General features: G+C 43.5%; 1 protein-coding gene across 1 annotated transcript in view; it reads right to left on the bottom strand.

Annotated features, from left to right (window-relative positions):
- DRAM1 (DNA damage regulated autophagy modulator 1) overlaps positions 1-19,691 on the bottom strand; it is a 124,118-nt gene that overhangs the window by 35,616 nt on the left and 68,811 nt on the right. Inside the window, exon 4 of the mRNA XM_063927808.1 lies at positions 11,935-12,112. Coding sequence (XP_063783878.1) covers positions 11,935-12,112 — 178 coding nt within the window. The remainder of the gene's footprint in view (positions 1-11,934; positions 12,113-19,691) is intronic.

Below are 19,691 nucleotides of genomic sequence, written 5' to 3' on the forward strand. Positions count from 1 at the left end.
GACCATTTCCTGCAAAGGTAACGCCAATATGGAAAACCCTGGGATCCAATTACGGCAATACCCACACATTCCTAAAAACGTTCTGATCTGTTGCTGGGTTTGTGGTAGAGTCATGTCTCTAATTGCTTGGATTCTATCAGCGGTCAGGTGTCTCAGTCCTTGTGTTAGACAGTGTCCCAAATATTTTACCTTAGTTTGGCATAATTGCAACTTGTCTTTGGAAACTTTGTGACCTGTGTCTGAAAGATGAAACAGGAGCTGTTTCGTATCCTTCAGGGATGCTTCCAATGAATCAGAACACAGTAGTAAATCATCCACATACTGTATCAATACTGATCCACTCTCTGTTTGGAAAGACTGTAAACAATCATGCAAAGCCTGAGAAAATATACTTGGACTATCTATGAAACCTTGGGGTAACCGAGTCCACGTGTATTGGACTCCTCTGTATGTGAATGCAAACAAATATTGGCTGTCAGGGTGCAGAGGTACCGAAAAGAAAGCGGAGCAGAGGTCAATAACAGTGAAAAATTTGGCAGTGGGAGGAATTTGCATTAGGATGACAGCTGGATTAGGCACTACGGGGAACTGACTCTCAACTATTTTGTTAATCCCCCTTAAATCCTGCACTAGCCTGTAACCCCTCCCCCCACTCTTTTTAACAGGGAAGATGGGACTATTTGCTGTGCTGGACGTTCTTACTAGAATGCCCTGTTGTAGCAAGCGTTCTATTACTGGGAAAACTCCTAACTCCACCTCTGGCTTCAGAGGATACTGTGGGATTTTTGGAGCTATCCTACCATCTTTTACTTGTACAACTACTGGAGCTACGTTCGCCATTAATCCAGTGTCCTGTCCATCTTTTGTCCAAAGTGACTCTGGTATCTGAGATGTCATCTCTTCTACCTGGGATGGATTCCTATTTGTCATAATGGTATGTGACATTAATTTTGATGGGGAGTCTAACATGTCTCGCACTTCCTGAGCGTGATTCTCAGGAATGTCCAAGAATACACCCTCAGGAGTACAATAAATGACGCAACCCATTTTACATAGTAAGTCTCTACCCAGGAGATTAGTTGGTGCAGATGCAGCCAGCAAAAAGGAATGCTTGGTATGCAAAGGCCCTATTGTAATCTCGGCTGGTTTGCTAACAGGGTAGTGCTGGACTACTCCTGTTACTCCCATGGCTGGAACTGTCCTACCAGTGGTTCTCATGCCCACTGTCGAATTTATCACTGACTTGGCCGCCCCTGTGTCTACAAGAAAATTTAAAGTTTTACCAGCCACGTTGATTGCAATCTCTGGTTCACTTCCAAGACTGGCAATCAATTTAACTGGCTGCAGATTACAGGTATGGCCACACCCCTATTGGGTATGCTGACCTCCCTGAATCCCGCTGGCAGCAACTACTTGTGAGGGAGTTAGTTGGGAACTACCAGAGGCATGCCAGTCTCTGTTCGGGGGATATCTTTTTGTTTCTCCTGTATGTGGCTCAAAACTCCGCCTCTGTGGACCCTGCTCCCAATGTCGTGTGTCGTGTCGTTGTCTAGGGGGTTGAAAAGATCTTTGTACAATCTTTGTTCTACAGTCTCGTGCATAGTGTCCCTGTTTGTTACAAGAAAAACATGTTATTACACTTGACTTACCCACAGGATTCGGTGGTACATACGCAGGCTGCCTTGTGGTCAGCGCCTGTATACTTACGGACATCAACTTATCACTTTGCGACTCCCTGTGCCTAGTGATGTTTCTGTCGTGATCAATAGCAGCCTCTCTCAATGTGGACACTGACAGACCTCGCCAACATGGTTGCGTGGTCTGGACCCTAGTCTTTAATGTTTCCTTTAAACCATCCATCAGTACAGATACTGCTACTTCTTGATGGTTTGGGTTGGTCTTAATGTCTTCTATTCCAGTGTACTTTGCCATTTCTAATAGTGCCCGGTGGAAATATTCTGTTGCCGTTTCGGACTCTTTTTGTCTAATGGAGAATATCTTGTTCCATTTAACAACGGCTGGGAAATACTCCTTTAACTGTAAATTTATCCTTTTTACATTATCCTTGTTGTACACGTCTGAAAGCGGTACATCTTTATCTAGTCCACAATCAGCCAAGAATTGAACTGAGTCGACATTTGAAGGTAAACAAGCTCTTAGCAGTATCTGCCAATCTTTGTGGTTGGGTTCTACAGTGTTACCTAGATCCCTGATGTATTTTTGGCTAGCAACTAAGTCTTTCCTGGGGTCAGGAAATTCGGACACTATTGTTCTTAATTCCATTCGGGAAAATGGAGTGTACATGGCAATGTTCCTTATGGGAGTGGCTCCAGACACATCTGTTTTTCCATTGGGAACTGCTATTACCCTTACAGGAGCAATTCTAACAACCTCATTCTGTGTAGATTCTACAACTTGTGGTGAGATTGTTTCAGTGTAGTGCATGGTGCCGTACTTACCCGTTGACACGACCTCACCTATCCCTCCGCTAGGGGCCTTTGCTAATCTCGTGGGTGTTGCTGTGCCTACTGTGGTCTCTGCTATAGTGGCTGCGAGAGAGCTGAAATTGTTGCTGAATCGTCTTCTTGATCACACTCCTGAGGAAAGTTCAAAACAGGGTACAACTTGCACGGGTTAATAATTGCATGAGTTACTTGGTTAACATCATTAACATTTACAGGGTTACTAAGTGTTTGTGTTTTACAACCCAGTGCGTTTCTCTCCGCAATCAACTTCTCTCCTGCTATATATGGTGGTGGCGGGGCTGTGGCAATCAATTTTCTGTTAGGGCCAGCCCCCGCCGCCAGAGCCAAACCTCTCTGTATCTCACCTTCCTGGTGCCATAACTGTAAATAATCATGATGCTGAATTCGTCTCTTTGTTGATTTTATGAGACATATCCTCCTCCTTAAATTTTGTAACACTTCTGGACTGAAGCTACCTATTCTTGGGAATTTGTCCCTGTCTTGTACAGTCATTCTCTCCCATTCATCACATAAAACCTCTGTGTGACTTCCGTATTTTTCACACATGATGTATCTTGCCGACCCGACTGGTCGGTTCTCTGAATCAACCCGAACCGAGGTTGATCGCCCCCTACCTGAACAATTGGCCCCCATAATCTGCAGGTGTTGCTTACTACTCCTTTGATCTTTATATCACGGTCTTCAGCGAACCCTTACAGCAAACCAAATTATTCAAAATAGGCCGGCGGTGGCGGTTTACCGAGTACCCCACTCACTCGCCCACCTCGACCAATACGACCTGATCACACCGACATGGTGCTGGCGTACTCGATACAGGGCCCTACCAGAAAGAACCTTCTGTTTACTGGAACATATGAGGGTTACCCGCAGGACACTTACTCTTTCCAGTAAAGGTGGGGTTGTTAGATAGTTCCTGAGTGACCAGCGAACTTCCCTTAAAAATAAAAAATTACACAAATCACGTCAGAATGTACAAATAGCGTTTGTGACCACTTTACTCTAATGGTATTAGGTCAGATTACTAACTACTGCACACAATTACGTGCGGTACAATCGTTCAGTACATAAGCACTACCTGTTATGTACTGAGAGATCAGTGGAATCGATGTTTCCGGCCGCGATTCCTTCAGCAAGAGCTTATGGCCTATATGGGTTCTGCACCAACCCCCGGGGTTGTGCCTCTTGTACCTTTATAGCGGACCTCTTTGTCTCCTTATGACCTCCTGGTCTTGTCTGTACGACCTCCTGGTCTGACCTCCTGGTCTTGTACTGGTCCGCTATACTCTAATGCTCAAATATTATTTAACCAAGGATGCCTCCTTAGCCACCGTGTATGTCACTTACACGTATGTCCTACCTGTTTTCTTTTGGTTCAACCTCTAAGTTGTATAAACTTGTATACAAAAAACACACTCACTCAACACATGTACACTTTCATTTATATATCTATTTCTGCGCAGAAATTATTCTTCAGCCCAGCTGTGTTACCAATTAGGAGCAGGATCTGTTAAACTAAATTTCAGACTTTCCAAAAATAGATTTGCGTTATTTACTGCGTCGCGTTATCTACCGCTGTGCGTTAATTATCGCTTTGCGCTAATTCGACTTTTCGTGACTTTGAGCTACGTGGGCGTAACCGGATGCTACGTTGCGTAATGTACGCTGCGTGCGTCTGCCTTTGGATTGCGTACGCTAGTCTTTGTTAGAGACATGTGTACGCAATGCAAAGATCCACCGTAACACAATATACTTTTATCAATGTAGACGATCCCTGATCATCTACCGCTCACCACACTGACTGCCTTATCTCCCAGACAAGCCGTGTGTTGGTCTATACTTTAACTATTACCTCTATTATGAAATAACAGCAAATCTCTTTTAGCACTTTCTATCAACTATAAAAATTGGCAAACAGGAATAGTGATATACGAAATTGAAAAAGAAATGCAGATATATATGTATGCGTGCGTGTATACGCAAGACAGAAGAGAAATAAACAGTTTTAAAAGACACAAGCGTTTTGTTCTTACTTCCGGTTCCCGGATTCCTTCAGCACTCTTTATCTAAGTGAAGCAGACGCTTATCCCGTCAGCACTGCGAGACAACCTCCCACCCTTTGCTGGGGGATAATGTCTGCTGATCTACCTAGTGCAGATATGAGAAGGACAGGACGAGTCCCCAATTGACAATACTAAATTCTTTTGTCGTATAAACAACCCTTAGTGAAGTCTAAGAACACTGTACGCTGTTTACTTAAGAAGTACCGTAAGGGTACGCTAGTTGCGTAACGATCGCTCAGCTGTGGGCGAGACGCTCAAGCGTCACGTTCGCTCACGGCCCAGTGATCACAGGACAGCACGTTGTTGGCTATGACTAGAGAAATGATTCGCTATGGCGTAGCGGACGCTCGAGACCACGAGGAGATCACCAGCGGCGCAGACGCCCACAACGCTATACCTTTATGTCTAAACCTTTTACCAATGAAATACACAGAATACCTTAATGTGAATACAGGGTGTAAGTGCAACCTTGTGTAACCTGACTAACTACAAAGCTGCTTGAGCGTCACCGACGCTCAAGTGAACACAACACTATAGGAAATACACAGATACTGGTTTAGGGTCCAAAGCCTATTAACTGTATTATATCTAATATACTTGTAAAAGAGAATAACAGTACAAATGATACACTACAATATAACAGATTCCTCCTAACCAATATACAATACTATCTAATACAATTCAATACTAGTCTAGGGGAGATGTGAGAGAAAAGAGAAAGGAGAGAGAGAGAAAAATGGAAAGAGATGAGAGAAATTGGCTCACAGTAAGACAATGATTACGGAGAGAAAACTTACGCACAAGGGGAAACGATCGCATGCGCCTGGACATCCAGCACCCGATTTTCAGCAATGAGAACCGTTGAAGAGTGAGAGCTGGATGTGGTCGGCCTGCCTATTTATGCTCCACACACAATGCAATCCAATGGTCCCTACAATCTTGTCGTCCATTGGACACAGGAATTCGGCTTCGCATCATAACAAAAGGTCATTGGGTAATTCATACAGGTGGGCTGTAACGATTTCAAACAGCTCAGGTGGGTGGGAAACTAGGTTTCCCGCCGCATACCTGAGTATGAGTAAATAATAGAAATGGACATAAACTTCTTATGTCCATAACTATCCGCACGAGCGATTAATACGCTCCAAACCAACACCGGAATATTGTTAATTAAATACTCTTCCGATGGGTACCAAACACTGCTATATGATTCCTGTTAGACCCTTCGTACAATACAAAGAGGGATTCCTCCGTTCAGGGACGTTCTATATTAACCAAACTTTCAGGAACCATTAAAGGGATCATGATCTATAAACTACATTAATTATGAAAATGTGTAACGAATGAGTCGCACGCTATGACTACATAAACTCTACCGTAAATACGCATACCGTGCGCCCGCGGGTGCACGCTATTGCGGGTATGCGCCTTCACGGGAGAGCGTACGCATGCGCAGCGCGGACCTGCGTGAGGTGCAAATATGGCAGCATGTATAGAGATATTTTTCTGACTTTGACAGTAATTACCAAATGCAGGTCGAAAACTGGCATAACAGTTTAACAGACGTATGGACATCAGGCTTCCCAGCTGCAGCAGGAGAGTTCCTCTGGTGTCTGACCGCTTACCTTCTTTGGCATTGATCGTACCACGACCTCCTTTCACAGGTATATCCACCGGGGTACCCACGCGTTCCGACCCTGCCTGGGTCTTTTTCAAGGTCAGCTCCCTTTGAGAATGCCAGTTGTGTCTCCTAGTCCGGTTTAAAAATCCCTTCCTCTATTCCGATTGGTCCCGGCACCAATCGGAATAGAGGAAGGGATTTTTAAACCGGACTAGGAGACACAACTGGCATTCTCAAAAGGGAGCTGACCTTGAAAAAGACCCAGGCAGGGTCGGAACGCGTGGGTGCCCCGGTGGATATACCTGTGAAAGGAGGTCGTGGTACGATCAATGCCAAAGAAGGGAGGCGGTCAGACACCAGAGGAACTCTCCTGCTGCAGCTGGGAAGCCTGATGTCCATACGTCTGTTAAACTGTTATGCCAGTTTTCGACCTGCATTTGGTAATTACCCATTGCCTACCTGTTCAGGATTTAGTCCACCATTGAATGCCAACACATCTATTGCTGTCTAAACATAGTGATAGAAAGTGGTTTTTTTCAACTGACCACTATTTTTATTTCAATTTTTATTGAATTGTTATATGTGATTTTGTGATATTAAATCTGTTGTTATTAGAAGGTACTACACGATGTTCCTTTATATTTTCTTTTTTTTGGGTACATTGAGCCAAAAGAAGGAAATTGCATGAACACGAATTTCTTGACCTCCTCGCAGCGCTGGTTCAGTGGTATCCTATATGTTTGTGTGTGTCTAATTGGAAGTGGAGAGTGGTGAAACTCCTTTTAGTTTACCCGGATAGCAGCTGTGGTAGCGCACTGTCTTCCTTCTATTTTTTTATAGTACTGTACCGTACTGCTATATATATACTGGTGGTTAGCAAAATTCTGCACTGTCCTCCTACTATATACTGCACACAACTACAATGCAGCACAGGTATGGATGGATAGTATACTTGACGACACAGAGGTAGAGCAATGGACTACTGTACCGTACTGCTATATATGTACTGGTGGTCAGCAAAATTCTGCACTGTCCTCCTATATACTGCGCACAACTACAATGCAGCACAGATATGGATAGTATACTTGACGACACAGAGGTAGAGCAATGGACTACTGTACCATACTGCTACATACATACTGGTTTTCAGCAAAATTCTGCACTGTCCTCCTACTATATATACTGTGCACAACTACAATGCAGCACAGATATGGATAGTATACTTGACGACACAGAGGTAGAGCAATGGACTACTGTACCGTACTGCTATATATATACTGGTGGTCAGCAAAATTCTGCACTGTCCTCCTACTATATATACTGTGCACAACTACAATGCAGCACAGATATGGATAGTATACTTGATTACACAGAGGTAGAGCAATGGACTACTGTACTGCTATATATATACTGGTGGTCAGAAAAATTCTGCACTCTCCTACTATATACTGCGCACAACTACAATGCAGCACAGGTATGGATAGTATACTTGACGACACAGAGAGCAATGGACTACTGTACTGTACTGCTATATATATATATATACTGGTGGTCAGCAAAATTCTGCACTGTCCTCCTACTATATATACTGTACACAACTACAATGCAGCACAGATATGGATAGTTTACTTGACGACACAGAGGTAGAGCAATGGACTACTGTACTGTACTGCTATATATATACTGGTGGTCAGCAAAATTCTGCACTGTCCTCCTACTATATATACTGTGCACAACTACAATGCAGCACAGATATGGATAGTATACTTGACGACACAGAGGTAGAGCAATGGACTACTGTACTGTACTGCTATATATATATATATATATATATATATATATATATATATACTGGTGGTCAGCAAAATTCTGCACTGTCCTCCTACTATATACTGCGCACAACTACAATGCAGCACAGGTATGGATGGATAGTATACTTGACGACACAGAGGTAGAGCAATGGACTACTGTACCGTACTGCTATATATATATATATATATATATATATACTGGTGGTCAGCAAAATTCTGCACTGTCCTCCTATATACTGCGCACAACTACAATGCAGCACAGATATGGATAGTATACTTGACGACACAGAGGTAGAGCAATGGACTACTGTACCGTACTGCTATATATATATATACTGGTGGTCAGCAAAATTCTGCACTGTCCTCCTACTATATACTGCACACAACTACAATGCAGCACAGATATGGATAGTATACTTGACGACACAGAGGTAGAGCAATGGAATACTGTACCGTACTGCTATATATATACTGGTGGTCAGCAAAATTCTGCACTGTCCTCCTACTATATACTGCGCACAACTACACTGCAGCACAGATATGGATAGTATACTTGACGACACAGAGGTAGAGCAATGGACTACTGTACCGTACTGCTATATATATACTGGTGGTCAGCAAAATTCTGCACTGTCCTCCTACTATATATACTGCGCACAACTACAATGCAGCACAGATATAGATAGTATACTTGACGACACAGAGGTAGAGCAATGGACTACTGTACCGTACTGCTATATATATATATATATATACTGGTGATCAGCAAAATTCTACACTGTCCTCCTACTATATACTGCGCACAACTACAATGCAGCACAGATATGGATAGTATACTTGATGACACAGAGGTATAGCAATGGATTACTGTACCGTACTGCTATATATATATACTGGTTTTCAGCAAAATTCTGCACTGTCCTCATACTATATTTACTGTGCACAACTACAATGCAGCACAGATATGGATAGTATACTTGACGACACAGAGGTAGAGCAATGGACTACTGTACCGTACTGCTATATATATATATACTGGTGGTCAGCAAAATTCTGCACTGTCCTACTATATACTGCGCACAACTACTATGCAGCACAGGTATGGATAGTATACTTGACGACACAGAGGTAGAGCAATGGACTACTGTACCATACTGCTATATATATACTGGTGGTCAGCAAAATTCTGCACTGTCCTACTACTATATACTGCGCACAACTACAATGTAGCACAGATATGGATAGTATACTTGATGACACAGAGGTAGAGCAATGGACTACTGTACCGTACTGCTATATATATATACTGGTGGTCAGCAAAATTTTGCACTGTCCTCCTACTTTATACTGCACACAACTACAATGCAGCACAGATATGGATAGTATACTTGACGACACAGAGGTAGAGCAATGGGCTACTGTACCGTACTTCTATATATATATATACACTGGTGGTCAGCAAAATTCTGCACTGTCCTCCTACTATATATACTGTGCACAACTACAATGCAGCACAGATATGGATAGTTTACTTGATGACACAGAGGTAGAGCAATGGACTACTGTACCGTACTGCTATATATATATACTGGTGGTCAGCAAAATTCTGCACCGTCCTCCTACTATATATACTGCGCACAACTACAATGCAGCACAGATATGGATAGTATACTTGACGACACAGAGGTAGAGCAATGGACTACTGTACCGTACTGCTATATATATATTGGTGGTCAGCAAAATTCTGCACTGTCCTCCTACTATATACTGCGCACAACTACAATGCAGCACAGATATGGATAGTATACTTGACGACACAGAGGTAGAGCAATGGACTACTGTACCGTACTGCTATATATATGTACTGGTGGTCAGCAAAATTCTGCACTGTCCTCCTACTATATACTGCGCACAACTACAATGCAGCACAGATATGGATAGTATACGTGATGACACAGAGGTAGAGCAATGGACTACTGTACCGTACTGCTATATATATATATACTGGTGGTCAGCATAATTCTGCACTGTCCTCCTACTATATACTGCGTACAACTACAATGCAGCACAGATATGGATAGTATACTTGACGACACAGAGGTAGAGCAATGGACTACTGTACCGTACTGCTATATATATACTGGTGATCAGCAAAATTCTGCACTGTCCTCCTACTATATACTGCGCACAACTACAATGCAGCACAGATATGGATAGTATACTTGACGACACAGAGGTAGAGCAATGGACTACTGTACCGTACTGCTATATATATACTGGTGGTCAGCAAAATTCTGCACTGTCCTCCTATATACTGCGCACAACTACAATGCAGCACAGATATGGATAGTATACTTGACAACACAGAGGTAGAGCAATGGACTACTGTACCGTACTGCTATATATATATATATACTGGTGGTCAGCAAAATTCTGCACTGTCCTCCTACTATATACTGCGCACAACTACAATGCAGCACAGATATGGAGCGTTTTCAGGCAGAGAACGTAAATATTTGCAGCACACTGAGCACAGATATTTGCAGCACACTGAACACAGAAACTGAGAGAATGCAGCCACGTCCTGTCGCTATCATCTCCAATGCACTAGTGAAAATGGCGGCATCGCGTGGCTCTTTATATGCAATACGACAGCGGGATGATGATGTTCGGGCGCGTTCGTGTTAACCGAGCAAGGCGGGAATATCCGAGGCTCCCTCGGAACCGTGTAAAATGGGTGAAGTTCGGGGGGGTTCGGATCTCGAGGAACCGAACCCGCTCATCTCTAATGATTATTAGCAATAGTGGGTCGGATGAGCGAGGACTCATTTAGGTCATAGGACTCTAGATATTCTTTTCTATCTATATAGGAGGGCGGGAGCGGATACAGGGGGAAGAGGGGAAGAACATATGAAGTGAGAAAGGTGCAGGGCTGGTCCCAGAGGATGGGCCAGCCCATAGTAACTGGATGGAGGGGGGGAGTAACCAGAAAGGGGATTATCTCCATCCTGACACTGCCCGTTGTAACACTAGTGTGACCCAGTATGTTGACTGGTGCATCCCAAATATTGCAACACCCCCCACGCCCCTTCGGCTCCAACATCTATGGCGTTACATGATAGTAATATTTTGTATCACTTGGAAGATTTGCTGGGATGCCCAGTAGAATTTTTGTGGTTGTTTTTATCTACATTATTCGTGAAAAGGTATATAGTCCAGTCTTATATCATTTGAGGCCAGTCATCACAATTATACTCTAATATTAGGTCTGCCACGATATTTTATTATAGTATTGAGTAGATCATTAAGATTATTCTATAGATGTATGTCCACCTACAAGATTCTGATAAAGTGTGAGGTCTGTGTTAAATTCTACTTCAATAAATGAACTACCAAAGCTGCTTTGCTACAAATAGCTTTTTTTGTGTTTCAGATTAATCAGAATTACTTTAATAGTCATTTATTTTGCCCAACAGTCCTTACATGGGGAAAGCACAAAACTTGCTTAAAGAATGAAAGCATAATTACATAATGACAAAATAGGTATATTCCAAAATCTTATTTTCTAACCGGACCTACACACTAGCTGATTTCTGCATAAAAAATAAACGATAACGACATTTATGTCGTTATCGTTTATTTTTAGCTTGAAATCTGCCAGTGTGTATGGGGGGCAGATTGAAGGACGATTTGCGCTCCCGCACGTTGCTCAGCGTTCATCAATATTGAGCTGACAAGCAGCTCAACCCGTCAATGTTGGACTGAGCTGCATGTTCAGAAATGGCGGCGATGACGTCACTTTGACGATAACGTTCAGTGTGTATGCACTATATACTGTAGTTGAACGCTATATCGTTCAACGATATAATCGTCCATCGCCGCCGTTCCGCCGTCCGGTAGTGTGTACCTGCCTTAAGTTAACTTTAAGAAAAGATTATGTAACCTGAAAAGGATACTGGGAAATAAAGCAATTATTGATACCACAGAAATGGTCATTCGTATATGGCAGGTTCCCTTCTTGTTCCACTGTGGGCAGGATTTGTAAGAGATAATAGATTGTAAGAAAATATACATGATACCACAGATGAATGTTAGGAGGGCTCCCACATCATGGACCGTTGTAACAGCGGTTTCCTGAAAGGTAACGTAAACATGCAAGTTAGTGCAGAATGTTTCTATACTATTACTATAATATGAATACAATATATGAACAGTATAACTACCTTATATTTACCAGCTCATTGCAGCTCTCTGCCAAATCCAAGAGCTGCCTCCCTTCACATACAGTCGTTATAATACAGCAATCTACAGGGCAGGAGTAGCGGTATGATGGATTGTGGTCATGACAGCATTTAGCGTGTTGTGGATTCAGGTTCTCTGTGCAGTTAGATGTTATAGGTTTGGAATATAGCGCTCTCAGGAGCCTATTCATTATGTCAATTATCGGAGACCTGGCACCCTCCATAATTAAGTTTTGAACTTGCTGCGGGTGCCGGAGCAATTCATCATTGATCCGGCGTGGAGACAGCTGATCCAAAAATCTACTTTAGTAGCAGTGAAATTTAGCTTACGGCAGTACTACTGCGCATATGTGACCGTGGGTTCACGCATGCATGACATCTGGCGGAAGTTGCTGGGCAGTGGTGGAGGGACCCGAAAGCATCCCTCTCTGCAAATGGGCCTTCATTCAATAGGCAAGCCAGCGGGGTCCGGGAACAAACACCATCTGCAGATAGTGAATGTTCCTGCAGTTGAGATGAATTTGGGTCCCCATACTAGTGTCTGGCCAGATCGGGAGTGAAAGTCAGCAGGGAATATCTGAGATTTCTCCTGCATTATTTATTTAATGAATGGCACTGACAATTTCTACAAAAGTAGGTATACACGTTCATTTTCACCTGCTTTTGTATACATTTAGTGATGATGAATAGACTTACTGTTTTTTATAGTCTTTAATGGTGAATTAACTTGTAATGAATAGGGTTTAGAAGATAAAGGAGTTAAAAAGTCATCGAAAGCAAAAGTAGGTTTCTGAGCTGAAGTGTGCCAGGGCAATCCACAAGCAATTACTTATGTCTACATATTATACAGCACTTTAGATTACATAATCATTCACATCAGTCCCAGGCACCTAAATATATCTTTACTGCTGCTATCTGATGTCAAAAATCTAGTTTAAAAAATAGGATATTATTGTTGCCGGATTTATCATACACGTACTTATGCACCAAACATACCTGATTTTATAGCGGTTATCAATAGACTGTGAATGCGCCATATGCAGGTATAGACTGTGCATGAGCTGCAGCATTCATACACTCCCTGCGGAGGAGATCTCTAGGTCAATGACAGTGGTGTTTGTGGGTGGCAACCATGCGATTGCATGGACAAGATCTGTCTGGTGAAAAGGTGTGTACACACAGTGAGATCCTTGCTATGGCCAATTTTGACTATGCTATTCCCCTTGAACTCCCCGGAGCCCAGCACCACAGATTTTGACTAACTTTTCTTGAGATATGGACATATGTGTGCTTATGATTTTGGCTTATGTGAGATTTTGGCTTATGTGAGATGTCATTGACATGTGAGATGAACTAGATAGTACACCGATCTAGCAAGGATTGACTTGCCTGCACAGTCTTTTTCTTGCGATGCCGACCTGGCGGGACCACGCATCGGGATCGAATTGGGATCGCAAGGTGACTTTCACCTTGCGATCTGCACTAACTTTTCTTGCGATTTTGACTATATAGTCAAAATCGAAAAAAATATCTCACCGTGTGTACACACCTAAAGTGTGATGAGAGTGTTCGAGACTGCCATGCTACTGTAGTTTCAGGTATGTGTACGGAGAAGGGACGCTCAATTCATACAGATCTTTTGCACCCAGTAAGGGGTAGCTGTTAGCTTATACTAATGGTGATGATTTCAGCCGCTTATGGAATAACAGTGGGCGGTATGACCATACTCATGATGACGGACAGATCCTCGCATCAGCAAAAGGTGGCAAGTCTGTTTGCCACAGCCCTCCGCACTTGCACCCGCTATGTATCAGACTCAGAATCAGGCCCAACATGGATAAAATAACACTAGGCTGTACTTTTACTGTATATAATTACTTCCTAACATGGTGAATTAGCTAAGATGGGTCTGGAAACGGATTCTCAGGGATAGTCCATGCCTGCTTGTGGCTACTTATGCCAGCTAGATGGATCCCTACAGTTAGGTCCAGGAACCCCTGCATAGTCTGGAATAGTTTGGGATCAAAAGCCACAAGTGGTAATGTGCAATTACCGGGGCATCATGGGAAGCGACATATAGGACACATCCTCTGATTTTACACACTCACATTACAGAAGTCATCTGAAGCTTGGAAAAGGAAAGTACCTTCACTATTTTTTTAGGCTCACTGTACATGTAAAATATTCTGAAACTTTGGAAAGTAAATAGTTTGTAACAATGAGTATGTATGTGAATTACTGATTATACTGGACATTTTCAGTTTATACTACTTGATTGAAATGAAAAGAATAAGTCCTTCCCTCTCAGGGAATAAACAGAGCAGAAAACAAAGCTGTTGTTTAGCTGTCTTGACACCCAAACACATGGGCAGTCTCCCTCTGTAGCAGATTGTCTGGTTCACTTATAGAAGCGCAATAGTGTTGGTCTATTTCTACATAAATACATACTGTTTATATGCCTTCCTTCTAAACATCTAGCCAACAGGTTCCACTACCGCTGTTATTGTATAGCTGTATTTAAGTGTAGGAGCCAGTTTCTGTTATATTTAGGGTAGAATTAATTTACCTTATAGAGGCTGCCTAACAGTCACAGCTATCTTTCTCAAAGGTATATGGAATGAAATTCAGGGGGTACAGTATATGTAATAGGGTCCGAGTTTGCCGGAGGTGCGGGATGACAGCCAAGAATTTTTAAAGCGCCAATCATTAACAAGGCAAAATCAAATTGGTTCTGCCTTAAAGACTATTGCCGCTTTAAAAATATGGCAAACGTGGTCCCTATTCAGGGGGTGTAGAGAGCTGTGGCGGGCCCAGGTACATTTTCCGAGGGGGTGGGGGGTTTGCCTCATCACGGGTGGTGTGGTCATGCTCCCTTATACAAATGAATGTAAAAATATATATATTTTCAGTGGTGCTGAGCGCTATTTTGGGGAGCGCTATCTCGCCCCTCAGCCAGGGGAAAATCCAGAGGGGGCGCAATCAGTGTAATTGCTGCCCCACACAGGCAGAAGAGAGTGTTGCTAAGCAGAAGCAGCCTCCCAGCACCACCAGAGCCTAGCCATCACACAGCAGCATGTGCTGGCTGGAGAACGAAACTGTTGCGATGACAGATGGGGGGCTGGCAGCAGGCCTGGGTAAATAGTACCACCCACCTCTTGGCAGCAATGACCCTATTACATATACCCCCTTACATCTAACTTTTTATTTTGAGGAAACAATATACATAAAAGAACAAGAGAGAAGAGTTGGCAGAAAGTTTTCAACATTGAATAGCTCCACACCTATTTCTTGCTGATATTTTTGTGTACAGTACAAGCATAATCTGAGCATTCAACCAAATTGATGATTAATATTTAAAAGGCACAAATGCCGCTGTTGTATTTGTTATTACTGAATTTGTTATAAAAATGTATTTAACTGCTTGTTACATTTACCATATGCAGGAAATAAACCCTACTCCTTAAGTTTCTCGTCCTGCAGTTTGGATAAAGCAATAGACATTAGGGATGGCCATTGACCATCGATATTTACCAACCATCAATGGTTGCCACCTATGGTCAATGGTTTGGCATTGATGGCGACAGTCTGATGGTTCTCCCCTATCGATGTCTGTGATCCAATGGTGACAGGCAATGTTTTTTTTAACCCCATTGTATGGTGCACATCGCTTAGTCCAGTTCCTGTCACACCCCACCCGCCTTCTCTTATTCGACTGCCACATTCACATGTCCCCAGCTAGTGATGCACACCAGTGGTTCAAACCAATGATGGTCTACTAGCTATGGCTTCCTGCCATAGATGAGAAGTACTGATGACACCGTCGATGGGGAAAACCAATGGTGAGCATTTCAGTGGATATCCCTAATAGACATCCTCTCTGATACAGATTGCAATTTGTATATGGTTTTGCATTGTTGTACTCATTAGGCATTGTCAGTGAGAACTAGTTATGAGGATTCAAAATTAGACCATAATAAAACGGTGATGGTAATTAGTACCACCAAGTATCATCAAGAGAAGCACTGGGCATCTTACATGTTCTATGTTACATAGGATGCCATGAACTGTAACCTTCAGCACTTTTGTTTCTTCATCCACCCTCTTTTTACTGTGCAGGTATAAAATGAAGGTTATCTAAAGGCGCCCATACATCATCCATTGCTCAATTCCTTGATTTCCATTCCGATTCCCCCAATCCCCAGTCTCCATTGATCGGCAAAATGCAACATATTGGAAATCCTTAACTCAACGATTCTGATCATGGGGGTCATTCCGAGTTGTTCGCTCGCAAGCGGATTTTAGCAGATTTGCTCATGCTAAGCCGCCGCCTACTGGGAGTGAATCTTAGCATCTTAAAATTGCGAACGATGTATTCGCAATATTGCGATTACACACCTCGTAGCAGTTTCTGAGTAGCTTCAGACTTACTCGGCATCTGCGATCAGTTCAGTGCTTGTCGTTCCTGGTTTGACGTCACAAACACACCCAGCGTTCGCCCAGACACTCCCCCATTTCTCCGGCCACTCCTGCGTTTTTTCCGGAAACGGTAGCGTTTTTTCCCACACGCCCATAAAACGGCCTGTTTCCGCCCAGTAACACCCATTTCCTGTCAATCACATTACGATCGCCAGAACGATGAAAAAACCGTGAGTAAAAATCCTAACTGCATAGCAAATTTACTTGGCGCAGTCGCAGTGCGGACATTGCGCATGCGCATTAAGCGGAAAATCGCTGCGATGCGAAGATTTTTACCGAGCGAACAACTCGGAATGACCCCCCATATTTGGTCTGACTAACATTTTTGATAGTGCCAATTTTTTTTTCACAGTCTTCGGCAAAACGCAAAATTGTGCCGATCGGTGGTTGATGTATGGGCCCTTATACATCTAAAGAATAAAACTAAGGCAATATAAAGACCTACAAGTTGTAATACGTACAATCATTTTTCTGTATTTCTGTAAGAAGCAATATACAGACACTGTGTGCCTCAAATTTTAAGCTCATTGCAAAATTCCTGTGTTTTGCACCAGGGCGCCTAGATGGTCCACCCAACACACATCAAGGTACATTCCCACCCTCCTGTGCTCCCATAGATGCCTCTGCAAGGCAAGGTGCAGAAAGACACAGAGTTCTGCAGAACAGCACTGTGGAATTGTAAGCATACTTGCCAACTCTTCCTGAATTTCAGGGAGACTCCCTGAGATAGTGGTGATCTCCCTGATTCCCTGAAGAGTCTAGCAATCTCCCTGAGGCCGGGCTGTGTGTCATGTTATCACTGATCTTCCTGACTCTATAGGGGTGTACACACGGAGAGATCCGAGCTTAAATTTAAAGCAATTTGACTAGATTGCTAGGAAATTAAACACGGATCGCTCCGTATTCAGGGTGCCGGCGACAGCGATGTGCTGAGCAGGGGGAGAGATGTGTGCTGAGCGGTCTGTGCCTGATCGCTCAGCACACATTTCCCCCATGTGTACAGGGCTTTAGAAGAGTCTAGCAATTTCCCTGAGACCGGGCTGACTGTGACGTTACCACTGATCACCCTGACTCCATGAAGAGTCTAGCAATCTCCTTGAGACCGGACTGTGTGTGACGTGATCACTGATCTTCCTTACTCCATGAAAAGTCTAGCCATCTCTCTGAGGCCGGGCTGTGTGTGACAATATCGCTGCTCTCGCTGACTCCCTGAAGATTCTAGCACCAGAGGGATATTTACCAAATCCTGCAAAGAGATAAAGTGGAGCAGTTGCCCATACCAACCATCCAGCTTCTAACTTTCATTTTACAGGCTGTGCTAGAAAAATTACTGCCTCTGATTGGTTGCTATGGGCAATGTCTCCAGTTTATCTCTCTCCAAGGCTTGATACATCTCCCCCTCAATCTGAACATATGAATAAAAAGAAAGGTGTGTGCAGATGCTGAAGTACTGTAGATCAACGTAACTCACACTTCCCTTGCAGATTAATAACACGTACAATGATTAAAAAATATGAGTACAGTACATCACAAGCCTGATAGGAATCTGTGCTGTGCTTCAGGTCCCTACTCACACTGCTTGGAACACTCTTATGCTCCAAGCCCCACCTCTGCTAGAGCAGGGTCCAGCTGCGTCAAATTCATAATTCTGGATGCCCGCTGCGATCAGAATACTAATGCGACTATGACACATTCTGAGACTGTCATACACAGTTATATGATCACACTGCCCCAATCTTCCATCCGTGGGAGCATCTGTCATCATTGTTATTGGCACTACCTTATGATAGGTGCAGAAGAGCTATCTGGCTTTGGTGCCCTCAGTGCATATGCACAACTCAGAATAGTAAGTAAGGGGGTGGGGACACTTGCACGATGTCTGCATGATTTGCTGTATCGGCATGACAAATCATCTTCATCGTACAGTGTGTACACACTATTGCACCCACCCGCGGGTTGAATGCGTTATCTTTTGGTCGGCTTTGCTGCAAGGTCTAGCGGAAGATATTAGATGCAACCCGATGCAGTGTAATGGAGGCTGGAATGAAATTCGTTCATTGGGCTAGTGTGTACCAGCAATCCGCACGGTGCAGGGTGAAGGGATATTGCCCCGACCACATGTCCAATAGCCAGTCGTCCTAATGTGTACCCACCCTGACTCTGGCTTCACACCCCGACATACCCACAAAATGGATTTTTTTGTGTGTTCACATTGTTGCCATCCACAAATGGTCTTTTAGCGGCCAAAGAGAAATGACGGAGATGTGTATAACTGAATGATGTGGCCTCATTTGGTCTTGCATGCGACTCAGAACATGTTGGTGTCATCTGCCACACAGTTTACAGGCAGATAGTACTGGGCTAAGTGGGTCATTCAGATCTGATCATAGATGTGCTAAATTAAGCACATCTATGATCACTTACTATGACATGCGGGAGGACGCCCAGCGCAGGGCTAGTCCACCCCGCATGGGTGCAAAAGCATCACACGGCAGCAATGCTTTTGCAGCCACCGAGTAGCTCCCTGCCTGCGCAGCCTAGCGTGCGCACTCCGCAAAGGGCTTCAGACTGCGATCACTGCCGCTGCAGCGATCCAGTCTGAATTAGGCCCTAAGTCATAGGCAGGAGAGGCAGCTTCTTTGCACACCGATGTCTCCTCTGTGCAGTGCAAGGTATCTCCCTCTTTCATTAAGCCACCCAAATGATTATTATTATCCTTTATTTATATAGCGCCACAAGGAATCCGCAGCGCCCAGTTACAGAGTACATAAATAAATCCACTGTTAGACATCTGCAGAGTAGGGGCTGGTTTTACTGGAGGCGATTCAGGAATGGACGCAGTTAGCATTGCAGCGTTTTTTTTGCACACAGCAGCAAAGCGAAAATATGTTAATGCTGCAAGAGGCCTAAGAAACAGCATCGGAACACCATCGCAACAAGGCACAGTAAGTACGTATGACTCTGATACATGAAAGGTATATTTGTCACACATGTAT

Source organism: Pseudophryne corroboree, chromosome 6 (assembly GCF_028390025.1).
Source record: "Pseudophryne corroboree isolate aPseCor3 chromosome 6, aPseCor3.hap2, whole genome shotgun sequence".
NCBI classification, from domain to species: Eukaryota; Metazoa; Chordata; class Amphibia; order Anura; family Myobatrachidae; genus Pseudophryne; species Pseudophryne corroboree.